This window comes from Perca fluviatilis, chromosome 20, assembly GCF_010015445.1.
Source record: "Perca fluviatilis chromosome 20, GENO_Pfluv_1.0, whole genome shotgun sequence".
Lineage (NCBI taxonomy): Eukaryota > Metazoa > Chordata > Actinopteri > Perciformes > Percidae > Perca > Perca fluviatilis.
This window is the reverse complement of record NC_053131.1, coordinates 30,468,750-30,496,508: the sequence shown is the minus strand read 5'-3', so window position 1 is coordinate 30,496,508 and position 27,759 is coordinate 30,468,750. Positions and strand designations below refer to the sequence as shown.

The following is a 27,759-nucleotide window of genomic DNA, read 5'->3' as shown; positions in this document are numbered from 1 at the left end:
ACTGTGTGTGTGTGTGTGCGCGCATGGGAGTACGTGTGTGTGTGCGCGCGCATGGGAGTACGTGTGTGTGCGCATGGGAGTACGTGTGTGTGTGTGCGCATGGGAGTACGTGTGTGTGTGTGCGCGCATGGGGTGATGTGTGTGTGTGTGTGTGTGTGTGTGTGTGTGCGCGCGCATGGGAGTACGTGTGTGTGTGTGCGTGCGCATGGGAGTACGTGTGTGTGCGTGCATGTGTCTGTGTGTACGTGCGTGCATGCACGTGTGCATCTGCAAGATTGCGTGTGCATAGGAGTGTGTGTGTGTGTGTGTGTGTGTTGGTGCATGAGTGAGTGCATGCATGTGTGTGTGCATAGGAGTGTGTGTCTCTGTGTACGTGCTGCGTGCGCGTGAGTATGAGCATATGGATGCGTGCGAGCGAGCGAAAACACGACATCCAAATTATTTGTGTCAACTTATAGAGACTTCAAAGATTAGAGTTTAAATAAAATTGCTGACATCTCTATCAACTATAAAGTGTATTTTTGAAGGATTCACATAAACTAACAAGTGTGTTCGCTTTTGTTGTTTAATAAAATGATGATGGGGGTTGGTGTGATAACAGCAGCCCAGTTTAGATTTTGCCCCCCAGGGCCCCCTAACAGGTTAACCCAACCATGATAATATGAACGTCGTACAAATAACGTTAAATCCAGAGATGTGTTCTGCAACTGCTTCACGCTACTTCACGCTACTCTTTTAAGGCAGAAAAAAATACTTTCCACTTTGCTCTCATTACATCACTTGAAACACGTGGACTCAGTCGCAAAGAAAAGAGGAACAAAATCTAAAAAAAATTCACAAAAGCACTGCGTGTGGCACATTTGTCGCTTATTTCATTTATTTGATATGCAACTTTTTCCCCACAGACCATTTCCCAAAGCATGCTCTTACCTTCCAGTCAACCATCCGCCATTCTCCTGCAGCGGGGAAATCAACTTACAGACTCTTGAAACATGCTTGAGGTATGTATCACAACGCAGTGACAGTTCTATTAAAAACCCTCTCAGGTCAAGCCCCCCCCATCATCCCCCCACCAATCTTTGGTTCGCCTGCATGGTCTCCTTGTGTAATAATGCTTGTGTAACAACCCTGTTATGCACAATCAAGTTATAGACATCATTTCTTTCAGGAGAACCTGGGCTGTCAGGGTGTGTGTGCTTAGGCCTCTAACAATTCCAAATTTTGCTGTGCTCATTAATTGTCTCAGAAATAATTTGCGATTAACAACATAATTGTCTCTTTCAGTCAAATAAAAAAAACTTTATTAACTAACTTTATTAGTTTTTCAAACAAATTAAAAAAAAACATCTTTTGGTTATATATTGACCCAGATAATGTAGTAGCACATGTACACAGCCTGTGAAGTGAACCACCCCTCTTTAAGATCGGGGGTGTTCACGAGGGAAGAAGTTTGGAGTAAGAATAACACGTGTTGATCTACTGCAGACATTTTGTATGCATTTTGTGTCTGTTAAGAGGCACAAAGGCACTCTTTAGAACATGCCCTCACAACTGGCATTTTAGCTAACTGGGAGCTCTGGCCATTAGCTGCAGCAACTCAAGTTTGCTAGCACCGATTTTGGTCGTTTTTTTCCCCCTATCGACAGTACTTGGAGACATCTAGCGATCGAGAATCAGGTAAAAATCGACCGGAGTTCTTCTTTAAAGGTCCCATTGCATGAAAATGTCACTTTATGAGGTTTTTTAACATTAATATGAGTTCCCCCAGCCTGCCTATGGTCCCCCAGTGGCTAGAAATGGTGATAGGTGTAAACCGAGCCCTGGGTATCCTGCTCTGCCTTTGAGAAAATGAAAGCTCAGATGGACCAATCAGGAATCTTCTCCTTATGAGGTCATAAGGAACAAGGTTACCTCCTCTTTCTCTGCTTTGCCCACCCAGAGAATTTGGCCATCCCATGAGAGAGAGACATCATGGCTTTCAAACGAGCAAAGTGGCAGTTGGTCAAGGCCACACCCCCAACATAATTGGGGGTGTGCCCCCCCCCCTCTCTTCTCCTCAATAGCTTAAGACACAGAAATGGCACATCCTAAGGAAAGCTCATTGTGGGACTGGCTCTAGTGGCTGTAATTCTGCACCAAGGCTGAATTTCGGGAAAGAGACTTCAGATACAGTATTAGGGGACCACTAAGGTCTATATAAAAGAGACTTCAGATACAGTATTAGGGGACCACTAAGGTCTATATAAAAGAGACTTCAGATACAGTATTAGGGGACCACTAAGGTCTATATAAAGGAGACTTCAGATACAGTATTAGGGGACCACTAAGGTCTATATAAAAGATACTTCAGATACAGTATTAGGGGACCACTAAGGTCTATATAAAAGAGACTTCAGATACAGTATTAGGGGACCACTAAGGTCTATATAAAAGAGACTTCAGATACAGTATTAGGGGACCACTAAGGTCTATATAAAAGAGACTTCAGATACAGTATTAGGGGACCACTAAGGTCTATATAAAAGAGACTTCAGATACAGTATTAGGGGACCACTAAGGTCTATATAAAAGAGACTTCAGATACAGTATTGGGGGACCACTAAGGTCTATAAAAAGAGACTTCAGATACAGTTTTAGGGGACCACTAAGGCCTATAGACCTTAGTATAGACACTCTTATATATCCAGCTGTACGCTGCAGCCATGAAGGCCCATTGTCTTTATAGAGACTGAAGGTCTGCAGGGAAACTGTGGTGGCTGGAGGAGAACGCCATTAGTCCAGTTAACATGTCTGCAGCTAACAGCAGCAGCGCTCATTCTCTCACAATCATGATCATCGTTATATCACATTGGTGCCATTAGCACATTTAGCATGACTGTGTCTCCACCGGCAGTTGTGCTCATTCTCATTATTAATGAGACAGCCGGCCGTCTAATCGACTGGAAGGCCGCAGCCCGGGACGCAAACGTCAACTTGACTTATTCAGAGCCCGCTGTGACATCTCTGCCTTCTCTTAGCTTTCATTGTTTGAGTTCTCAGCTTTGTCTCCTTTTATCCAAAGCAAACATTGTTGCATTTGCCGCTTACAGTGGTGAAAACCTCTCTTTAAAGGATTGGTTTTGCATTTTTTCAATGCTGACATGCCCATATGAATAGGGTTGGGCATCGAGAACTGATTCCTACATGGAATCGGTTCAAAAATTACGATTCCATCGGAATCGTTTCTTTATTGGAATCGTTTGGAGGATTTGGTTTCAAATCTGATCATGGGTTCCAAATTTAACATGCGCAAGTTTTCGGCCAGGCGCTTGTTGTGTTGCAGCCTTGGAGTACAGTAAACGGTGCTCTAGTGTGGCTTCATTTTACATTGAAAAAGCCTCGTCAAACTGCAACCCACCTTTGAATCAAAATAAAACGTTCCTCTTATTTGTGAAATAGGCATGTGACCCGTTTCAACTCCACCACTCAAAGAATCGGAATCGAGAATCGATAAGAACCAGAATCGAAAGGAAGAATCGGAATCAGAATCGTTAATATCCAAACGATGCCCAACCCTACATATGGAACACTGAAACATGTTTTGCTTGCTGTAATCATTGCGCCTGTTCATACCGGCCATTAAGTGATGGGGGACAGGGGGATGGGGGACAAGTTATGATGAGGCTTTAGCAGTCTGACTTAATCAAGTCATCTGGGGATCGGTGGGGCGAGACGTCTAGGCCTGTAACAATTACTACATCATTGTCTAATTGTCAGTTTAAAAAAACATTGTTTATCCGCAATGAATTGCTAACCTTAGCTAAGGTCTTACGGACCATCAACGGCTGTTGATGGTCATTGTTGATTTTGTTTAGATATGCCAAATTGTAATTATAGAAGTAATTATTGGTAGGACTGTTGAGCTAAAGCTATGCTAGTTGTTGGCACGTTCATAACAACAAAAATGACAATGGTGATGGTGGTGGGGGGGGGGGGTGTACAGTTAGAAAAAAAATTTATGATAATAAAGAGGCGTGGTTTACTTCATAGGCTGTGTATTTGTGTTATTATATTATATGGGTCACATAACGGCGATACAACCAAAAGATGTATCCTGGGATTCATTCAAAACTTGAATTTGTTTGAAAAAAAAGTAATACATATTTGACTTAAAAAGACAATTATATTGTTAATCGCAATTATTTCTGAGACTATTAGTTAAATTTGGAATTGTTCCAGCTCTAGAGGCGTCCCTCTTTGTGATTTGGTATAGCTGTGGAAGATACTGATAATTGATTTGACAATCTCAGAAGCCTCATATTGACTTCAGATAAACGCTGACTTATCAAAACGAAATATCAGCCGATACACTAGTTTGTTTGTTACATTGACACGTAAGATAAAAATACATTTCTTGATAAGGATCCCTTACATTTGGTTATTACTGTAAATAGTTGAAACCTAGATGCATTGTCAGAAATTTGATCTAACAGACAGACATTCAAGAGTCATTTTAAACAATACAATGTTACAGAATTATACTCAGCAATACATCATTTTTGTGCATCGCAGCATCATTTTTAATTAATTAGATGCCACGTTGCAACACAGTAGTAATACAATAGAGACCGAATTTATTGATATATTTCGATATCGATCCAGCTTACTACAATGTGCTATGTCGACAAGTGGCTCATGCTAATGCTTGCCGGCTAAACCATACGGTAACGTTATAAAGTTACCGCAACGTTCAACACGCCCATACAATTATTTAAATTTGATTGTCAAAAGGCAGCATCACTACTACCTACTATCAACGTAGTATGGTATCTTACACCATCAGTGTTGCCAAATTTGGCTGACAAAAAGTAACCCAATCAGAGCCTAGTACCCGCCCAATAGTTAAAAGTAGTCCAATTTTTTTTTTTTTTTGTTTAAGAGAAGTTAATTTTGTCACAGGTTGCGATTTGTGGAATTTGTAGTTGTTGTTTTTTACCACGGCCCCTGAAAAGAGCGTCATCATGCGGTGCCTGTAGCCGGCTCACAGTCACCTGTTGGCGGCTAAGCAACTGCTGCTCTGATTTTATCGTTCTATGTCACTATGTGTTCACGTTACAGCGCTTTACTTAGTTTAAAAAAAGCTCCATTTTAGGTATATAATATTGTCTATTGGGGAATTAGCATTGATCACTTTGAGGGGGGAGGGGGGGATACATTTCATCCCCACTGGGGAAAAAAAAAAAGAATTCATCAGAAGCAGGGGCGTTATTATGGATCCCACCTAACTTCTAGGCAAGTCCCGCCCTACGAAGCGGCTCAATTGGTTGGTGCTACGTTTACACGTGGCCGGCTATTTTCATAAATGGACATTTCAACCTCTTTGTTTTAAAAAATAACACTGTGCACAGCTGTCAGTTTTCAGAAAAAGTATTCATTTACACATAACCGTGTATATATGCCGTCAATGCAGCCGAGAGCATGTCAGACCTGTAGGTGGCGGTGTAACGAGAAGCTCAAGCCCACGTTAGCCAATCAGAATCCCGAAAATAGCAACAAGAGCAACCAATCACTTCCTCTTTCTCTCTCTCGACTGCCTAAACCTCCGTTTGTCTCAGTTTACATGCAAACGTGCAAACGAAGATTTCAAAAATCTCAACTCTGGCCAGAATTTTTAGAAAGACTCGGAGGCGAATTCTCCGTTTGCGTGTAAACGAAGGGCACAAACGAAGGGAAATGTCTGTTTGTAAAAATAACCATGTAAGTGTAAACAGGGTCTAGGGTTAGGCATTGACCTCGAGTGGTTGAGGTTAGGATAGCCGATTGGTCAGGGGATAGGACCTGAACAAATGGGGTTAGGTTACCTTGCGTAAGCATGGACGCCTGGCCAATAGTAGCGTGTGAATGCTACTGAAGGGCGGGCTTTGCCTTGAAGTTGCGTGGGTTCCATTAAAACGCAAGGTAGGGATATGCAGACCAGATAGGGGGGGAAATCCCACGCATCTCCCCCCCCCCTGGAAAATCGCACCCTGCACACTCGCACGTCTGGCAACACTGAAGACATTACTGTATGTAAGTGTTTTTCTACAATTGGTAAAAATGAATAGACACTCGTTGAATTTGATTCAACCGAATCAAAAAGGCAAAGAAAGGTTTATTTCAATATGTTCATGATACAACACAGTGCACTGTGAAAACATTAAGGGAGAGAGTTCAACTGTTCATAAGTGGATTACAAAGGGCAGAACTCATCACTGCGTCTCCAACACAATGACATCACGGCATCTCTTTAACATCCACTGGACCTCCTGTAGTTGTGTGTGTGTGTGTGGGGGGGGTCAGCGGTCTTTCTATCATTTCAACTGCAGCACCACCTGCAAGAAAAATACACATCAATACTTAGCCTTTCATTTGACTGATTAAGTGCAGATTATTTACTACTGCCGTGAAATCATTGGCCGTCGTAGCTCAAGGATTTACAGATGGTTTACAGTTTGGCAGAATGCTGAAAACGTTGACCTGTACTATTATTTCTGGATCGACTTACTACACAGCATTACATTTTAAATAAGCTATAATATGTTTATGTTTCAAATATTTTCTTTGAAAAAGAGAGGGGAGTAGGAAAAAGAAGAATAATTATATATAACCCGCCCATCCAGCGCTACTTGTGATTTTTGTGTTTGTGTTCAGTTTGTTGATCGTGGTACAAAATATTTAGGTGACCATATTTTTGAAATTTTTTCCAGTTTGTCCATCCGTCTGTCCATCCATCCATCCATCCATCCATCCGCTTATCAGGGGTCGGGTTGCGGGGCCAGCAGCTCCAGCAGAGGACCCCAAACTTCCCTTTCCCAAGGCCACATTAACTGGCTCCGACTGGGGGATCCCGATGGCGTTCCCAGGCCAGGGTGGACATATAATCCCTCCACCTAGTCCTGGGTCTTTGCCGAGGCCTCCTCCCAGCTGGACGTGCCTGGAACACCTCCCTAGGGAGGCGCCCAGGGGGCATCCTTACCAGAGGCCCAAACCACCTCAAGTTCCAGTTTGTTATTCAAGATAAACCTAAATTTGTTCTAGTTGCAATGTGTCTCTTAATTCTGAAATGCATCGTTTCACTGGAGGAACTTCAGATTTTTCCAGAATTTCAGTATGAGGGTTTTTAAAGCTAGAATATCTTTAAAGCTATTTATCATTCATTTTAATTTAAAGGTCCTACGACATGCTGCTTTTTTTTTATATACCTTAGTGGTCCCCTAATACTGTATCTGAAGTCTCTTTTATATAGACCTTAGTGGTCCCCTAATACTGTATCTGAAGTCTCTTTTATATAGGCCTTAGTGGTCCCCTAATACTGTATCTGAAGTCTCTTTTATATAGGCCTTAGCGGTCCCCTAATACTGTATCTGAAGTCTCTTTTATATAGACCTTAGCGGTCCCCTAATACTGTATCTGAAGTCTCTTTTATATAGGCCTTAGTGGTCCCCTAATACTGTATCTGAAGTCTCTTTTATATAGACCTTAGTGGTCCCCTAATACTGTATCTGAAGTCTCTTTTATATAGACCTTAGCGGTCCCCTAATACTGTATCTGAAGTCTCTTTTATATAGACCTTAGTGGTCCCCTAATACTGTATCTGAAGTCTCTTTTATATAGACCTTAGTGGTCCCCTAATACTGTATCTGAAGTCTCTTTTATATAGGCCTTAGTGGTCCCCGAATACTGTATCTGAAGTCTCTTTCCCGAAATTCAGCCTTGGTGCAGAATTACAGCCACTAGAGCCAGTCCCACAATGAGCTTTCCTTAGTATGTGCCATTTCTGTGTCTGTAGCTATTGAGGAGGAGAGAGGGGGGCAAGGTGGAGGGTGGGGGTGTGGCCTTGACCAACTGCCACTTTGCTGGTTTGAAAGCCATGATGTCTCTCTCATGGGTGGGCCAAATTCTGCCTGGGGGGCAAAGCAGAGAAAGAGGAGGTAACCTTGCTCCTTATGACCTCATAAGGAGAAGATTCCAGATCGGCCCATCTGAGCTTTCATTTTCTCAAAGGCAGAGCAGGATACCCAGGGCTCGGTTTACACCTATCACCATTTCTAGCCACTGGGGGACCATAGGCAGGCTGGGGGAACTCATATTAACGTTAAAAAACCTAAAGTGAAATTTTCATACCATGGGACCTTTAATAATGAGTAGGGCTGGGTATCGGGGCTAGAATGAAGCGTTTCAGACAGAGCGTGAATACAGGTATATTCAGACAGACAGGATGGGGAAAAGTATTTGTTTTTGAACATTAAAGCATGTAAACATATTCTAGTAGAAACCAAAATACAAGTATGAGCCTGAAAATGAGCATGATATGGGATGTAGGCAAATTCCACATAAGTTATTGTGGCAATAAACCCTTTTCTGACTTTGACCTTTAATAAACTATTGATTAACTAACTAAAGAAATTAGGCATTTAGTGTGCGTACCTTATTAGCAGCCTCTAGTGAACTAATGAGTGTGTTTAACTCCTCTCTGTTCATCTCCATGGTGACAGACCGGAGGGCTCTGTTCTCCCTCACGTCGAGACTGAGGCTGAGCAGAGGAGTGTGGAGAGACGAGATCTTATCGCTGGACAGAGCCAACTGGAGAGACAGAGGACAGGGAACAGAAGAGGTGAGTGCTGCAGGAACAGCCTGTGGAGACAGTATATACTCAGAGTACCACCAGGGGCTCTACACCTTAACAAAAGCATTGACAACATTGGTTGTGTACCCTGAGTTTACTAAAAAGCTCTTGTTGTTTTCCGGCCGCTACCACCTCGGCAGTCAAAACGAGTCGATAGCCGAATGCGAATGAACGGACTCCATACGAGGCTCCTTTTTCAACTACAAGGTCAATATTGTTTTTCGATAACGACAAAACAAGAAATAATCTGCGCATGTATATGGAACTAAGCTATAGGAGCTTTCCATCTTTACTCTCCTCCCTGATATGTTGCACTCGGAAATCGACTTTTGCTGTTTTTGACTGATAAAATGGCTGCAGCCGGAAACAACAAGAGCTACGGTGAGTTGTTCGAAACCTTTTTTAGTAAACTCCGGGTACACAACCAATGTTGTCAGTGCTTTCGTTAAGGTGTAGAGCCCCCGGTGATACTTGGAGCAAAGTTTCATGTTGTGTCGAGCCTTCTTAGTGGTTTAAAAACAGCTATTTTGAGGCTAGCATAAAAGTGCCACTAGCACTCCCATTAAAAAGGCTATTTGACCGAAAATACGGTCAATCTTCTAATAGTCAGGGGGCCAATTCTGAAAAGGGCTTCCGTTAAGACTTTTGCGGACATGTTTTGGTACAAGCAGTCACCCTATTTTTTTAGTTAGAAGACACCCATAGGTAAGATATGAGGGTGGTTGTCAAGCTGAATTTTTTTTTTTTTGGGACTTGTACAAGCATTTTCAGGCCAATTGTTTGGTTTCCTGCTCAACACGACATGCCAACAATACATGTTGAATATCTCCACAACCACAAGGACCATATACATAAAAAAGGTATCAAATGAAAGCTAACACTCATGGACACACTCATCAGAATGAACATTTATTGTCAGAATCAGAATCAGAAAGGGTTTTATTGCCAAGTACGTTTTTTAACACATACAAGGAATTTGTTTTGGTGTTGTTGGTGCACATCACACATTCTCTAAATGGAATATTAAACAATATAAGTATAGGTATAAACAATATAAGTATATGTACACAGTATGTATTGAATTAAAAATAAAGTAAAAAAAAAAAAAAAAAAAGTATAATAATAATAAATAAAGAGCAAAGAGCATTACAGCAGAGAGAGAACAGTGGCATGAAGAGCCAGGTGGAGAGTCAGGGTACAGTGTACAATTCCGTCCTAATTATGCTTTTAAACGAAAACTTGACTCGGGTTACATTCGCAAAAAAGACCCTAGGTTGCATTTTGGCGCGAGTTACACTTCAAGTGTGTGTTCACCCTACCTGCTACCGGCTCAGGTGTGCTGACTGCTCTGTGTGTGTGCTCTGTATCGTGCTCTGAGCTTAAACTGGCTGTGTGCAGTAGAGATAAGTGTGCAGATGCTCTCACTTCTTTTCATTGACTTTCAAAATGATAATGCTAATCCAGTTATGGCATTTACATTAGAAACAAATCAGAAAAAAAAAAAAAAAAAAAAAAAGTAAAGCCGACTGAACGCCGAAGAATAAACAGCATGAAGTCACCTTAAGTTGCCAGTCAAAGTCCTGCAGCGTGGCAGAGGAGATGGAGTTGGTTCTGTCCAGCAGAGCGTCGCGGATCTCCTCCCGTCTGGCTCTCAGCACACTCAGCACCGCCTCAGCATGGCTGCTGCCCACATCTGCCAGCCCTGCCAGCACCTGGTCATTTCAGTTATTATACAGGAAAGGATTAAAAGTCACATTAAGTTACAGTTACAAATGGGCTGGACTCAGTTTAAAAACTGGTTTCCTGCAGGTTCCTGTTTGACAGTTACGGCACATGAAGACCGAAACCCTTGTACAGGACATTAGCATGGGCTAGACAGATACAGACAACCAAAGACAACAGCACAGACAGTGCAAACAAGACTTGGACAATACATGAACAACCAATGAGTGCAAGTGTAATGGTCGAGAAGGAACAGTTTGTATGCCTTTTTGAAATATGTGATAGATGGTAGTGTTCTGATGTGATGGGGAATGTCATTCCAAATTTTGGTGTATGTATGAAAAAAAGGATTTCTGACCATAGTACTGGTCTCATATTGTGTGTCGGGAGAAGTGCAGCAAGTGTTGGTAAAAGTGCCATTTTGAATTTAGGAAAATAAAATGTAATAGCGTGGCTGTTTTATGTAGTTCTGGTAAGTTTGAGCGTGTGAGTGCAATGCTAATGGTGAGACCACTTTGTACACACACAGCGTAGTGGGAGTGGCAGCAGCCACTTGCCGCTACTGACCACCGCGGCCGCCACGCATCCAGCTGCTGACAGTCCAAACTTACTGCAGACTCTATGACGTTAGAGCTGCCCGATTATGGAATTAGAACACTTTGACCTGTGAAATTTCCCATGTATACTTTTACCGTTTGAACACAAGACAAAAAAAATAAAGAGTTTACTTGCTAAATGTAATGTTCAAAATAATGTTTTTTTGTGATCATTAGGAGCCGCAATTAAAATTGCTGTTATACCGATGGACTGCATTTAAAACCTGTTGGAGAAACTTTCTCTCTTGTTGTTATTTAAACTGTTTGCATAGAATGCCATATTATAACACTACTCGAACTCGCAAGACAACATGGGAGCCACTGTCTTGTCCTTGTCTGGAGCACGGTGTGATGCTGAGGAAAGAACAGGCGCTCCTTGACTGAGGTAACTGACGACATCGACTCTTTAATATGACTATGGAGTTTTATCACATTCAACGTCGTATTACAAAAGCTGTTGTAGAGAGCTTTTCGTTAGGTCATTGTCTGTACTATTCTGTATTGTGGAGAAGGCCAACAAGGGTTCTCAAGTGAAATGAACTTTAATATATCTTTAGTGGTCTCTGTCTATTCTTGGTAATGAAATTATTCTAACCTCAATTCGATAATATAGCAACTAAGTGTGTATGGACACATAATGCGATAACAAGACCAAAACGTGATATGCTGGCTTTTTTTTTTTTACAGTCTCAGCGGTGATCCAAAATGAAATCCTGCGGTATTTAGCGGACCGTTTTACTGCTTGGTTGGAGGTGGAGAGGTATCGACATTCTGAGTTTTATTTTAATTTCGTGTGGCCCTGGTAATACCCTTGTTATTAACCTGTAATAACCTCACACAACGTAATAATTAAAAGGCAGGCCTTTTTTTCCTTCTTCCTTATCTTCTACAACTAAAGCCTTAGCTAAAACAGCCTCCTCCTGTCCAGGTGTTGCTGTCTCACCTCTTCATCGGAGCTGTTGTTCCCCACTGCCAGGCGGAAGAGGGCTGTCAGGGAGTCGAGCAGCTGCAGCCACTCCTCCAGGCTCCAGGCGGTGCTGTAATCCCGCCTGCGAGGAGGCTCCCGCCCACACAGTCCATCCACCGCCCTGTGACAAAGCTACACAGCAGGCCATAGTGTTAGGGATCACCTTTTGGCATTTGGAAAAACAAGCTAGTCCCAGGGATATTTCAATTATGGCAATTTTTTAATTTAATACTTTGTCCAAAACGTAATTTTTACTGTTGGGCTATGAAATAGGCCCCCATTTGACCCTGTGTGGGTACATGGCTTTAGCTATGATGTCAAACTGACATGCATTGCGCGAGAGGCAGGGAACACCACTGGACAGGTCAAAAAAGACCATACCCAAGTTACAATATGTAAAAAAAAATTATGAAGGAACAATCACAAAATTACAATTATAAACAATAAAAACACAAAGAGTTTCCTGAAATAATGTGTATTGCGTGTTTGTGTGACTCAGAGGTCAACAGCTGACCAATCAGAGTGCCTGCTGCTGCTCTGTGGGTTGGACTTCATTTTTAGGCAGCAGACCGCTTACAAATCTTTAGATTAAAAATAAAAAATAAAAAAAAAGGTCAACTCTTGATCATGAAATGTAAAATGGACATATTTAAAAGGGATAGTTCGTATATTTCGCAGTGAGGTTGTATGAGCTACTTCTCCATAGACAGTGTATTAGCTACAGCAGATGGCGTTCTGCACACTCCCAGTTTGGAGAAGCAGGCAGGAGAACCAGGCACAAGACTGGAGTTGCTGGTCTGCATCGATCGGTAACTTTGTTTGTGTTGTGGCCCGGTTGGCTCAATGGGTAGAGCAGGCGCATATATATTTAGAGGTTTATGCCTTGACGCAGAGGTCCAGGGTTCAACTCCAACCTGTGATGATTTCCTGCATGTCTTCCCCCTCTCTCACCTGTCCTATCCATTAAAAGGTGGAAAAAGCCCCTCCCCCCCCAAAAAAAGTAAAAAAAAATAGTTTGTTTGTGTTATTATTGTAGATTGTAGAACAGCAACTCCAGTGTTCTGCCAGGTAAAATGACTGTCTTTGTCAAAGGAGTCTGGTGTCTTTTAGGTGTTCCTTTTTAGGAGTCTCCGATACATTTAGCATGCTGCGCCCCCCCCATCCACAGCAGTAGACCTACATTGCTTAGCTCCCTGTCTGTACTTCTAGCTGCTTCTCCGAACTGGGGCTGCACGATATGAGGAAAATATGCGATAACGTTGTTGACTATCACAATAACGATATTACTTGCGATAAATGATATTAGAGTGTACTGCCTTTCTGTAGCTTTCAGTATTCTTTTAAAATACAACACATTGCTTTTTGAATTTAAAACAAATTATTATTTCACTTTTATTGAACAAACTGAACATTGAATTGACAATGACTAAAAAAGAATAACGTATACACTAGGGCTGTGCTCGATTGAAGAAATTCTTAATCAACTAACACTCATTCAATTGTATCGACTAATCGATTAGTTGATTTAATCGACTGATCTGTAAATCGGAGTTTCTCCGCGAAGAGTCACGCAAAAGCACCACTTTAATTCTTGTGTTTACCAGAGATGTGCGCTTACGTTTCTTGGAAATAAGTCATTCAGCATGAAAAAAGCATAAAACATGACTAATCGACTTAAGAAATCTAAGTTGACTAAGACCAAAACGACCGATTAGTCGACTAATCGACTAAGAGGGAGCAGCCCTAGTATACACTTTAACCCTTGTGTTGTCCTTTGGGTCCCAGTGACCTGAAGGACAACACAAGGATTATGTACTTCCATTTACTTTGTTGAGAATTGCTTTCTAAACATGCATGCAACTAGAACTGCAGTTGAAAATTAGCCGTCTGGCTAACACTGGCGCATTTACAGAAATGTTGATTAATGTGCATTGTCCTAATATAAATAAATAAATCTTCTTCTTCTTCTTCTTCTAAACAAGGGTTAATACAGCAACTTAGTTCTTGTTTGTACAGCATTTTGGTCAGCTTAAACTGTGTTTAAATGTGTTCTAGAAATAAACTTTACTTACTTACTTTACAAGAAACAGGGTTTAGAGAGCAATTCTCAACAAAGTAAAGGGAAGTACATAATCCTTGTGTTGTCCTTCGGGTCACTGGGACCCGAAGGACCACACAAGGGTTAAACAGTTTAAGCTGACCAAAATGCTGTACAAACAAGAACTAAGGTGCTGTATTAACCCTTGTTTAGAGAGCAATTCTCAACAAAGTAAACAGAAGTACATAATCCTTGTGTTGTCCTTCGGGTCACTGGGACCCGAAGGACAACACAAGGGTTAAGGTGCAGTTTTCTACTGATGTTTTCTTTCAGCCAACACAAAAAATCTCGTAGTGTCTATCGCGATATGTCGCAACCTTTCGCGATATGTATATTGCGCCTGTTGATATTGCGATGACGATAAAAAGCCCTACTATCTATCACACTGACTACGGAGAAGTAGCTCATTCAACCACAATTCTAAAGATCCGAACTATCCCTTTAACAAAAGACCAAGGAAGTGTGAGATGGATGATAGACAGACACATTAGTACACGTGTTAGAATTAACTAATTTAAATTCCATAGTTCAATAGATTCATTTTGTTATTTTAAAACTAAAGGATTAAATGATTACTTAAAAACAGAGCTACGCAACTAAGTTAAGTGCTGCTGAATGATTGACTGTGTATGCCTCAATGGCAGGTCGGACGTATTCAGACAACATGAAGTAAATTATCTTTATGTTTAATTAGACATTCAGAACACGACATACGTATCACGGTTCGTGAATACAACGCTTGGTACTTACTGTTAGACAGTCAGTGACAGGCAGCCTGTTTAGCGCAACCACCATCATGTTTTCATTCGGTTCCGCCTGCTGATCAGCTGACGTCTGTCACGTGGTAGACTGAGCTGCGTTCACGCGCCTTTTGGAAAAACGATTTTCATTACCTCCAATGACTTCTCAGTGTGCGCGTACAACGTTAGTAGATGGAAATGCGGCGCTGTAAAAAGAATCTGTCGTTATCTGTGTCTTGTCGTGAAAACAACTGTTAACAACTATCGCCTCGATTATTCAATAGAGAATTTAAGTGATGTTGGCCCCCACGCCGAACTCTATTTCAAAATCTACCAATTTAGTGTGCCCTTGATCTTTGGCAACTTAGCGTGAACCAAATGTAAATGTGTGAAGTGTTACTTTCCAATATGTATACGAGGAATCAGTTGGATGCCGAATGTAATAAAAAAGGCCCAGTAATCCATACTGTATATGTAGCTCGCATTTAACTACGCATGTACTATTGATACTGTAGAAATCTTAAAATCTAACAAATCGTCACTTGAGTTCTGTGGAACGTCGCCAGACCCACGGGAAAGGGGAATAACGACGCACAGGGCGATTGTATTTCACATCCTGCTTTTTGTTGCAGCGGGGTGGTTGTTGCTTGCGAGGTCCCCAGCTCTTGTCACTGTGCTCTGTAGGAAGTAACAGTGATGTGACCGAAGTCGACACTAGTGCCGCCGCTGTTACTTCTCTCGAATACGGGCAGCGGCGTATGAAAATAAACCGCAGGTAAGCGTTGTGTCTGTCACCATCTTTGATTTGTGGATAAAGACCGCTCTCTTCCAGGAGGAGACGTGAGTAAAGGTGTTCATTCAATACAATAATACAGTCATGGTGAACGGCGTAGCCTACTGTAGGCGTATTATCAACTGGCTGTCACCTAAAAAAGCCAGTTTCCATCCGTTACGTTGCTGTAACTTGAGCATTCATTGTGTTAGCTTCGAGTATTGACATACATAGCAATAAGTGAGTTAAGGTGCATCCAGACTTTTTTCAGATAGAATGAGATAAGTTGGATGAACAAGGCTCTACTGTGGTCTGTATAGTCATGCGGTTGTCACTTCAGTGGCCGTAGATTGCATTCAATAATGCATCCAGATTGTGCTCACATGATACAGAAAGGCTAAATTGGTGTGCTGCCTGTATCCAATAGGTCAGAGGTCTTCAACGTTTTTTAGGCCAAGCTGAGAGATGGAGCAGGGACCTGTTAAGTTGAAATTTAAACCAGGTAGCAGGAGGTGAACTGGCACCTCTCCAGCTACCAGTCCACCACCATGCTTTGGTCCCATTGGGGACTTGAACCGGCAACCCTCCCGTTCTCAACCCAACTCCCTACTGACTGAGCTACTGCCACCCCAGTGCGTCTTATACTAGGCTATTCAAATAATAATTGTTGGCAGGATTTTATAAATCATGTTTTGATGCTAAGCACACAGTGAATCCTCTATCTGTGGATGTTTATTTGTTTGTTTGGATCCCCATTAGCTTTAGCATATAACCTGGGGTGGTTCACTGATCCTGCTGGCTCACAAACTGGATTTTGAAAAGTGGAAATTACGCCCTAGGCTATACAACTTTTACGTGTCAACAGTTTTTCCCTTTTCTTGTTTCAACACATGACGATGCCCCCCGTGCACAAAACCAGCTCCATAAAGAAATGGTGGAAGAACCGGACAGCCCTTCACAGGGCCCTGACCTCAACCCTGTTGTACACCTTTGGGACTGTGTGCCAGGCTGGATCACCCAACATCTGTGTTGGGCCTCTTTAATGCTCTTGTTGCTGATTGGGAGCAAATCCCTGCAGCCAGGTTCCAACATCTGGTCCTGAATTGATATAGGAGTACGCTACTTCCTTGTTTTAGGAACGAAGTGGCCGCGCTGTGTGTGTTTGACCAATCAGTGATGGTCAGGGACTGTTTGAGGGATAGAATGTCCCCAGAACTCAATTTAGACCCCGGTCCCTGTGGTTTCAATGCAACGAGTACCTCAGAAGATTCCTAGTTTCCGGAGGGGTAAAGTTCCTGCGGTCGCAACATGGCTTAAATGAGTCCGAGACCTGCAACATAATTCACTTAAATATAAAATATAATCCCATTTATAGAATGTTCATTGTAACTTTCAGAGTAGGCCTAGTATTTGGTCAGGTAGTGTAAGCAGCTCTACAGCTCAGTTCCAGAGCAACAAGACGGATATCAATGGAGATCATGTGAGCCGATAGGTGTCAGTGGTCTAAATAATCAAATACAGTGATCATAATTTCAGAGCTTCCCATGAGACACAGTGTGTGTGTGTGTGTGTGTGTGTGTGTTTTTGTTTGTGGAAGTTCACACTCTTACTTCCCCTCCTCAAAACCACATTTCAAAGTAGTTATTAGAATGTAGGCCTAGTGTAAAGAAAGATGGCATTCACAAGCCTGGCCGGGACTTTTTAAAGACTTCTTCCCTAAAGTATGCACTGCATTAAAGGTGCCCTGCCATACAAACCGCTTACTTGCATTTTTTTAAATATGTTAGGTCCATATGTGTCCATATGTTGTGAATATGAAAATGAACTGCTACCTCCTCTGTCAGCTCTAGCTACTGAAAAGAAATAAGCAGAGAAATCAGGCCAATTACAAAAGCTGGTCAGTCTGACATCATATTGCCTGAGCTCATTACTATTCATTAGCTCGCCCAGTTGGGCTGGGTAAAGGATTCTGACATTGTTGAATATTAATGAGAACTGGCACAAATCGAGCCGAGTCTTCCTGTAGGCTTTCTATACCACGCTAGAATGGCTTGAAACAAGGTAACCAAGGCTGGGTAAAGGATTCTGACATTGTTGAATATTAATGAGAACTGGCACAAATCGAGCCGAGTCTTCCTGTAGGCTTTCTATACCACGCTAGAATGGCTTGAAACAAGGTAACCAAGGCATTTTTTCCACAAAAAATGTTACAGAGTCCATGGTAGAACTTCAGACATTACCACAAAGTAATGAAATACGTGTGGCAGGGCACCTTTAAACCTGGGCAACTTTGAGAAAGGTGTTGGCGACATTACATCCTGACTTTGACATGTGATTTTTGGGCATTTTAAAGATGAACTATTCAAACTTCCAGCAGGACATGTGACGGCGGCTGTTTCAGAAAGGAAGCTGCGGGCGTAACATAACTCGGGTGTCAAATGTGTGTGCTTGTGATTTTTGTCCTGGAGATAAAGCAGAAATTGTGATCCTTCTGTGTGGGTTTCTAAATAATCTAGTTTACAAAAAGCAGCAACACTTCCATAGTTGTGCTGTTGCACTGTATCCTAAAGGAAGACCACACATGCTGTAGCTTTAGTCTTTATCTCACCCATGTGCTGAGAATGATGGTGTGCAGCTTGGGCATGTCGCAGAGCTCTGTGAGAGAGCTGCATGCTGCTGGTTAAGGAGGGGGCTTCTGGCTTTAAATTGAGAAAACACTAGACAGCATTTTAGTTTTAACTTGAGTTCTACATGTTGTATGGCACTGTTTTTTTGTCTCTGTTTTTGAGTGGATCTTTGGGATTCCAACAAGTATTGTATTCGTGCTAAGCTCAGACTTGTCTCAAAAATGACAACTTGGAAGACACGTCATTATTTGTCCTGCTGTATATTTGCATTGTCCCAGACATGTTTCTTCTTGAAAAAAACGTATCCAGATTCTCTTCTCTATTTCTCAACCTGGATGGGAGGAGTCAACGTATTATAATGTAATGCATGGCAACAGATTCTTCTCATGCTACCTAATGTCCTTTGTCCTAGCAACGTTGGTTCCATAACTCCGTGTGCAAACTATCCCATAACTTTGCTTGTGCGTGCCTCAAAGAAAGGACTCTGACTGTGACTCTTTTTGCAAAGAAACATTCATAGCTGCAAACATGTAGGCAGCCTACTTGCTTAATGTGTATAATATATTACTAGAAGGGAACTCTTAGAGAGTGGAATGCTGTGTAAATTAGAATCGGGAACTCATGTGGTCAGGGTTCCAATTATTCCAAAATCACTTGAATGCAGCACAATCACTCTATCTCTCTCTCTTTCTCTTTCTCAATGTTAACGGAAGTGAAAAAAAAAAAAAAATCATTTGCGTGTCCGCCCCATGATTTGAATCCACTCCAAAATGTAATGGGATGTTCCTTGGCCCATGTTACACATGCCTCCAACAAGTTTCAGGAAAATCGAGCTAGTACTTCTTCTGGAATCTGAAGAACTGAAGAACAAACAAAGGGTTGTGGGATGGCTATTGGTGCTTTGACAAAATACTGACACAATGAGATTTTATTTAATTAATGTGAATATGATGAATAAGTGGGTTAAGGCAAATAATAGAACAGCTAGAACAGTTACATGTTCATAAAATGATATCCCTTTACTCTAATGCAGAGATGGACTAACACATTGTTGGTTTGGGCATTGTCATGGGATTTGAATTTATAAAATATAGAATAACACCAGACTGATTCTTTAAACTTGCAGACAGCCTTTATAAGAACAGACTACAGAGACTAATTCATTTATTTGTTTTTATTTTTTAACCTTTATTTATTCAGGGAAGGTTCACTGAGAGGCAGCCTCTCTTTTGCAGGAACGCCCTGATCACGTTCACACAGTTCCACATTCATACCTGGAAGCTGCCCGGTACAACCACAGTCTGATCTGCTGGTCACTGAGCAGCTCCCCTGGAGCGGTTGGAAGTTAAGGGCCTTGCTCAAGGGCACCTCAGTGGTGGTAATGAGGGAAGGACAAGCGCTCCTCTTTCACTTTCGCCCACCCAGATTTTATCGTGTCGGTTTGGGGATTTCACCGACACCGAAGCTCTCTTCTCTAACCTTTTAGGCCACCACTGCCCCCTAATTTGTGGTTCTCTCTTTGCAGGATGAGGACACTGTGAAAGTCCAGCGTGGAGCGCAGAGGAGCAGGAGGCCACCGAGGCGATGGAGCGGCTGCACTGGGTGCGGCATCGTTGTCGGCAGCTGCTGGAGGGAAACTCGGGGAGAGGCTGGTACTCTGCCGCCGATGGCCTGCCCAACAAAAGCTCCCTGGACGCCCACAGCTCTCCACAGAGAGTCAGTGGGAAGCGGAGAACAGTGTTTGCCCGCCATGGACCCCACCAACAGGAGTATGAAGCAGTCTCCAAAAGCTACCAGGGCAATGCCATCCGCACTACCAAGTACAGCTTGTTGACCTTCATCCCCATGAACCTGTTCCAGCAGTTCCACAGGTCAGATTCTTGCACGATGGTGTTTTTTGCCCCCAACTGCTCCTTCCAGGCAGCGCTGCGACCGCTGCCTTCAAGGCACCTAACCCTAACCCTAACCCTAACCAGTGCCTCCCAACGGTTGGGGGCAAAAAACACAGATAAACCAGATGCTTACTGGTTGTGAGTTGAACACACTGCCAGGCTTTAGTGAACTGGGTCTATAGTAAATGTGTAACAATACACTGATCTGGATCGACATATCTATTAAATCCCCAATGATCCATAATTACGATACAAAGTGAAAATATCGATACATGTCACTATCTTTAAGATGCCCCTTTTATTTTGTAATTCCCATTTTATATTTATTTTTATGCAAAAGAGTAGTTTGTTTTTCATTTAAATTTCTGGAAGCGCTTATAATGAACAGTGTCATGCGTGCAAGTTACTTCCAAAATGTAATACATTATAGATTACTAGTTACTGTCATTTGACAGTAATTAGTTGTATTACAATATTACCGTCTCTGAATTGTAATGCTTTACACTACTTCTGAGTTACTTTCACCAGAATAACAGCGGAAGTATGAGTTGGCAGGTAGCTTGTGAATTTCACCACCAGATCAATAAAGTCTCATCTTTATCCACTTTAATACATCATAGTTTATTCATAATATTTTGTATAATGAATGTGAATATGCAAATTAACTAAAGATATCAAATAAATAGTGAAGTATAAAGGAGGAGAAAATGAAAGTACTCAATTAAAAGTACCTTCAAATTGTATTGAAGTAGCCTACGATTAGGGCTGGGCGATATGGAGAAAATCAAATATCACGATAGTTTTGACCAAATACCTCGATATCGATACCGCAACGATATTGTAGTGTTTATTGGTGCTTTCACAAAATATTTACACAATGAGATTTTTGATAAATAATCATAAGTAATGGGGATACAATGACTAAGTGGGCAAAGGCAAATAATAGAACAGTTACAACAGTCTGGTAAGTTCAGAAAATGACATCACTTTACTGTAATGCAGCCTTTAAAACCAGGAAAAGACAACACTTATGCCATATTACGATATTATGATATCCAAAATCTAAGACGATATCTAGTCTCATATCACGATATCGATATAACATCGATATATTGCCCAGCTCTACCTACGGTATAGTATAGTTACTTTCCACCGCTGATCATTAACGTTACTTTCATTTATCTCCAAGTCAAAATTAACGTCTGCCTCTCGAGGTCATGAGCACTCTTTCCAATTTTTTTTTAGCTTTGACTAAGTGACCCCTCGTGTTTCTCCACACCCTCCAGCCAAATACCTCAGCTGCGTACCGTCCTCCAGGCAGTGCTCGATTTGTATCTTTTCGGATGGAATACACCCAAAACAAAGACTAAACAACCCCCCACAAAGTGAAGTTTTGTCCTATTTCAGAATCCCCTTTTTTCTGATTTTGTCTGCAGTTCAAGATCAGTGTTTGTTCACGATGCGGCCATTGTATTTGTGACAAAGGCCCTGTCACGGTTGACAGCACATGGTAAACCAACTTAGGTCACTAAGCACCCAGACAATTACTTTGCAGTCACACTTCATACATATCATTTAGTAACACTGTTACCAAATATACCACATTACCAGTTTAGTTTAGTCAGTCCAGTTTATTTATTCAGTCATTTCTGATTTACAACAAACCATGTTACTTAACATTACCTCAACCTCATTCTCCTCTCCAGTCCCTGGGTCTGAACCAGAGCTGAAGCAAAGTGCTGCCTCATATAGGGCCTACAGCAATCACACACAGGTGTGCTGGGGTGGGAGAAACCATGTGTCTGGGTCATAGGTGAGATAAATGTCTAGTTGGAAATGTGTGTAAGTTTTGATGTCTTTCAAAGTGAGATAAGTATTTGTTGAATAATCAGTTATTTGGGTATTTGTTTATTGTAGAACTAGCAGTACATTCGATCATGTACATGGTACGCTATTGGAAGGTAATTGAGCAATTAAGAGTTGGTAGCTCTAGTGGGGGGCTTAACACTAAGCTCCGCCACAAGCGTGGGGAGTCTGAGTGGCTACAACAGACAGGTGATGGGTTTTGTGTGGACATCTCATTGTTTCACCATTTTTTTGTAAATAAAAGCACTTTCATGTCTTGCAACTTAAGCCATCGTGTTAGCGACTTTTTGTCGTTCCCAACGCTCTCCGTAACATATGGTGTCAGAAGTGGGATGGCTGGTCAAAAACGACCGTGCTTTTAAAAACGACCGGGATTAAGGTCACAATGGGCAAGCCTGAGATGGAGCAGGAAGATGACTGGGAGACAGCAGTGACGTCAGAGGAAGAACTGCCTGGTTTTGAGTCACAAAGGGCAAAACCAAAAACTAGGCGGCTGAAGTCCGGGCAAGAGCTGGAAGGGGGTCCCTCGAACACTGAAGTAATACATCTTTTCAGGGAATTTTAGCCGCTCAGCAGAGGAGGGATGATATCCTCCAGGAGGAGCTTCGAGGCCCTACGGGGCTCACTGGAGGCTTCCGGTTTACCTGTTTTACAGACATCCCCAGTCGGGCCTTCCGCTGCAACAGAGGGTGGGAGCCCTAGCCCTAGACTGGAACTTCCAACTCCAGCGCCCAGAGAAGGAAGGCCCACCAGACAATACTGCCTTTGGGCAATCATTGACTTCTTCCCCAAGCAGGCTGGGTAATCCTGCTGTGGGTCCATCAGCAGTCCAGCGTAAGGAGCCTAAGATGCCAGTGTATCAACATGGTGAGGACATTGAAAATTACCTTTACGTTTTGAACGGTATGGCAAGAACATGGCAGTGGCCAAAGGAGGAGTGGGCCTATAGATTAATCCCCTGTTGACCGGGAAAGCCCTGGAGGCCTACACAGCCATGGATGAAGATCGTTCCAACTGCTACCCAGACCTGAGGGAGGCACTGTTGGTCAAATTTGACATCTCCCGAAACCTATCCGACAACGGTTCCGAGCAACGTCAACACCACCTGGGGAGACACCGACTGAGACATACCATCGACTGAGAGGCCTCTACCGGCGCTGGGTGAGGCCTGAACGAAAGAATAAGGACCAGTTAGGAGAGACCATCATTCTGGAGCAGCTCCTGCAGGTGTTTCCTCCAGACATCAGGATGTGGGTGAGGGAGCATGAACCGGAAGATGGTCTGACGGCGGCAAAATTGGCCCTAAAGTTCCCTGAATGCTAGGAGGGAGCCACATCACGTCCAACACGAGGGGATACCAAGGAGAACATCGGCCATCGAGACAACTTTGAAGGTAATCGTGGGGTGAATGTTAAGGGACAGACTGCTTATTCAGCAATTAAGACTTTAGTGTGCTATCATTGTCAACAGCAGGGACACAAGGCATCTGTTTTCCCCCCTGAAGAAACCAAAATGACTGGACTATGTTATGTGCCTAGAAAGAGTGACCAGAGTGATCACCAGGACAAGGAAGGGAATCTAGATCTGTTCCAGTTAAAATTAATGGCAAGCCTGTAACTGCTCTCCTTGACTCTGGAAGTTCTATGTCATTCATAAGAAAAAGATACGTGCGTGTACTATTGACTACAGTCAGCAGACAGAGGTGTTATGTGTACATGGTGACTGTAAGCCAGAGCCACAGGTAACTGATAGTTGAGGTGGATGGGCAAAAGTATCTGATGACAGTGGGGGTGGTGGAGAACTTACCAGTGGAGATGCTTTTGGGGAGGGATTTGCCTGTGTTATATGACCTCCTAAGCAAAGGTAACAGTCTTGCTAGAGCTAATGAACCTCTGTCAGAACAAAAATGCATGTCTCTTGTTTTGTCATGACAAGGTCTCAGGCAAAACCAAAGATCTGTCTGGGCTACAGCCTCTGCCAGACTTATGTGGTAGTCTGTGCAAGGCTGGAACCAAGGCGCCAGAAAGACACGTGCGGTAACACGTTTAGAAAACATGCTGGTACACCTGTGACTTGTGAAATGCCTGAAAGTGACTTATCAGATCTTAAGTGGGAGGTGCCAGAGAACGTCGCTGTGTTACAACAGTCTGATCCTGTCTTAAGGTCTGTGTTTACCAAGGTTCTGAACTCTGCTAATCACACGGCCCAAGTGGGTGGTGCAATGTATGTTCTGCACAATGACATCCTTTATGGGGGAGGAGCCAGGTAGCAGGAGGTTAGTGGTACCAGGTAAATGCAGATCATTAGTACTACACCTTGCACACACCATTCCATGGGCAGGACACTTAGCACACTATAAGACATATCTCAGGTTGGCCTCTCGGTTCTTTTGGCCTTCAATGTATACTGATGTGCAGACGTATTGCAAAACATGCCCAGAGTGTCAGAAAACCAGTGCTGTCCGTAAATCCGAGACACCACTTCAAGCCATGCCTGTGATTACCACACCATTTAGGAGGATTGCAATGGACATTGTGGGGGCCCCTAGAAAAAGCTCAGCTGGATATCAATACATTCTTGTTGTATGTGATTATGCTACTCGTTTCCCTGAAGCTTTTCCTCTTCGGTCTGTAACCACTCCAAAACTGATCAGTGCTCTTGTCCAGCTGTTTTCTCGGGTAGGCATCCGGAAGAGATCTTGACCGACCAGGGAACCAACTTTACATCCAACTTGATGAAACCGGCTGCATAAGGAGTTGGGCATTACTGCAATCCGGACCTCTCCGTATCATCCTGAGACGGATGGTTTGGTTGAAAGGTTTAACCAAACCCTGAAGAGGATGCTCAGAAAGTTTGTATCTGATACAGGGAAAGACTGGGATAAGTGGTTACCCTTTCTGCTTTTGCCTACAGAGAAGTACCCAAGCGTCCACAGTTCTCACCATTTGAGCTGCTTTATGGATGGCCAGTCCAGGGCCCCTTGGATCTGCTGAAACAGAACTGGGAGGAGAAAGTGACTGATAAAGCTGATGAGGGAAAGGTGTTGTGCAATATGTCCTCCAAATGAGGGACCGGTTGGGGCAAGTACCGGGGAGGAGGCCAGACATAAGCTCCTGGAGGCCCAGAGGACCCAGAAGCTTTGGTATGACCAGAAAGCAAAACGGAGTTCAAACCAGGTCCAAAGGTATTGTTGCTCCTGCCCTCGTCATCCAGCAAGCTGCTGACCAAGTGGCAGGGGCCATTTGAAGTCTTAAGGAAGATGGGGCCTACAACATATGAGATCCTGCATCTAGAGAAGGGAAAAAAAAGCAGACCTATCATGTGAACCTCTTGAAAGCCTGGGAGGAACGATGCAGTCCTCCGTCCATCACCTCACTGCTGGCCCGGGTGACTGAAGAAGATGACTCTGAAGGTGTAGTGGAGGCCTGGAAACAGCCCGGTAATGTGGATCTCTCTCATCTGGATGGTAAGAAGCCAGTGGAATTACAAGTTGTATTCAACACTTGTCCTCAGTTGTTCACACAGAAACCAGGCCACACAGATGTGTTGCAGCATGTCATCCGGTCCGACGGACCACACTCAGTACGGCAGGCATGCCGGGTACCAGAACGATTGGTGGAAGCATTGAAGGAGGAGATCCACTTAATGTTGAAACTGGGAGTCATAGAGCCATCTGAAAGTGAGTGCAGTAGCCCAATTGTCATTGTGCCCAAGAAAGATGGATCATTGCGCATTTGCATTGACTTCGAAACTAAATGCCATCTCATTCTTCGACGCCTACCCAATGCCCGGATTGAGGACCTGCTGGAGAGGATTGGGCGGGCCAACTACATCACAACGTTAGACCTCTGCAAGGGGTATTGGCAGGTCCCCTGGAGAGCGGTCCCGGCCCCTCACTGCATTTAGACCCCGCTTGGTCTTTTCAGTTCACAGTGATGCCTTTTGGGTTACATGGTGCTCCTGCAACATTCCAGAGGCTTATGGACAGAGTGCTTCGAGGTTGTGAGACTGCAGTGCCGCCTATCTGGATGATGTGGTAGTCTTCAGCATGACCTGGGAGGAGCATCTGAGACACTTCGCCGAGTCCTCGGTGCAATAAATGCAGCCGGGCTTACCCTGAACCTACAGGTGTAATGCCAAGCAGGAGACCATACCTGGGTATCTATTGGGGAGAAGTCCGGCCTCAGGTGGACAAAGTTGAGGCCATCCGAACACCAAGACCCCGACCAAAACTCAGGTCAGGTCTTTCCTTGGCCTAGTGGGCTGGATCGAAGGTTCATTCCCCAGTTTGCCACTCTGGCAACCCCACTACCAATCTCACCTGCAAGTTGGCCCGTAATCCAGTGGAATGGAGCGAGGAGTGTGAAAACTGCCAGGCTCTGAAGGAGAAATTGTGTTCTTCTCGGTGTTGCAGAGCCCTGACTTTGGACGCCGCTTCCTTGTGCAGGTGGCGCCTTCGGGAGTGGGCATTGGGCAGTGCTGGCTCAAGGAGAACCAGGTGAAGAACGTCCAGTGTTGTATCTGAGCAGGAAACTCCTGCCTCGTGAAACCCGGTACTCCACAATTGAGAAGGAGTGTCTGGCAATCAAGTGGGCATTGGACAGCCCAGATACTACCTCTTGGGGGAGTTTGACCTCCAAACAGACCACAGATGACCTGATCCAGACAATGAAACCGCAATGCCAGGGTGACAAGGTGGTACCTGGAACTGCAACCTTCAGATTCTTTGTGGCACAAGGCAGGCAAGGAAAACATCACAGCAACTACCTGTCTAGACTGCCAAACATCCTTGCTGCAGGAGAGGAGTGTGGTAATGTGACAAAGGCCCTGTCACGGTTGGACAGCACATGAGTAAACCAACTTAGGTCACTAAGCACCCAAACAATTACTTTGCAGTCACACTTTCATACATATCATTTAGTAACACTGTTACCAAATATACCACATTACTTCAGTTTAGTTTAGTCAGTCCAGTTTATTTATTTCAGTCATTTCTGATTTACAACAAACCATGTTACTTAACATTACCTCAACCTCATTCTCCTCTCCAGTCCCTGGGTCTGAACCAGAGCTGAAGCAAAGTGCTGCCTCATATAGGGCCTACAGCAATCACACACAGGTGTGCTGAGGGTGGGAGAAACCATGTGTCTGGGTCATAGGTGAGATAAATGTTCTAGTTGGAAATGTGTGTAAGTTTTGATGTCTTTCAAAGTGAGATAAGTGATTTGTTGAATAATCAGTTATTTGGGTATTTGTTTATTGTAGAAACTAGCAGTGACATTCTCGATTCATGTACATGGTAGCATTTTGGAAAGGTAGTAAGGGCAATTAAGAGTTGGTAGCTCTAGTGGGAGGGGCTTAACACATATAAGCCTCTTTCGCCACTTAAGCGTGGGGAGTCTGAGGGTGGCTACAATCCAGACAGGTGATGGGTTTTGCTGTGGACATCCTGCATTGTTTCACCATTTTTTTGTAAATAAAAGCACTTTCATGTCTTGCAACTTAAGCCATCGTGTTAGCGACGATTTTTTGTCCAGTTCTCAACGCTCTCCGTAACAGTATTCTTTGAGGGATTCACTGTCCCATGATCCATTGCATGTTGGTTTAGTTTTGAATGTCGTATGGACTGTAATTTGGGTAGAAATTGATAGTTTATTTTATTAGTCTACAGTTTTCTGAATGCCATGCCTTTCATGGCCATCAATTTAACAGGGTAGAGATATTTCGGTCCCAACCAAAGTGGTGGACCAACCGACCGACAGAGAGGCAGGAGATGCTGGTCTGGTAGTACACCAATGGAAATGGTCGTAGCATTTGGTTGCACTTCCACAGCTT

At 43.3% G+C, this 27,759-nt stretch overlaps 2 protein-coding genes and 1 long non-coding RNA gene across 3 annotated transcripts in view; 2 read left to right on the top strand and 1 right to left on the bottom strand.

Annotated features, from left to right (window-relative positions):
• Positions 1-6,090: 6,090 nt before the first annotated feature.
• commd8 (COMM domain containing 8) lies at positions 6,091-14,916 on the bottom strand. The gene is made up of 5 exons (XM_039785713.1): positions 14,778-14,916; positions 11,906-12,061; positions 10,204-10,356; positions 8,446-8,601; positions 6,091-6,350 (listed from the first exon to the last, which is right to left on the bottom strand). Exons 1-5 carry the CDS (start codon positions 14,823-14,825, stop codon positions 6,330-6,332), a joined length of 534 nt encoding a protein of 177 aa, XP_039641647.1. The 5' UTR covers positions 14,826-14,916; the 3' UTR covers positions 6,091-6,329.
• On the top strand, positions 9,004-11,724 carry LOC120549085. Its single transcript, XR_005637326.1, has 3 exons — positions 9,004-9,025; positions 11,235-11,347; positions 11,650-11,724. It is a non-coding gene; the product is annotated as an uncharacterized LOC120549085 (long non-coding RNA).
• atp10d (ATPase phospholipid transporting 10D) overlaps positions 14,745-27,759 on the top strand; it is a 58,826-nt gene continuing 45,811 nt past the window's right edge. The window contains exons 1-2 of the mRNA XM_039785711.1: positions 14,745-15,542; positions 19,692-20,037. Of these exons, the coding sequence (XP_039641645.1) occupies positions 19,751-20,037 (287 nt within the window). The 5' untranslated portion in view covers positions 14,745-15,542; positions 19,692-19,750. The remainder of the gene's footprint in view (positions 15,543-19,691; positions 20,038-27,759) is intronic.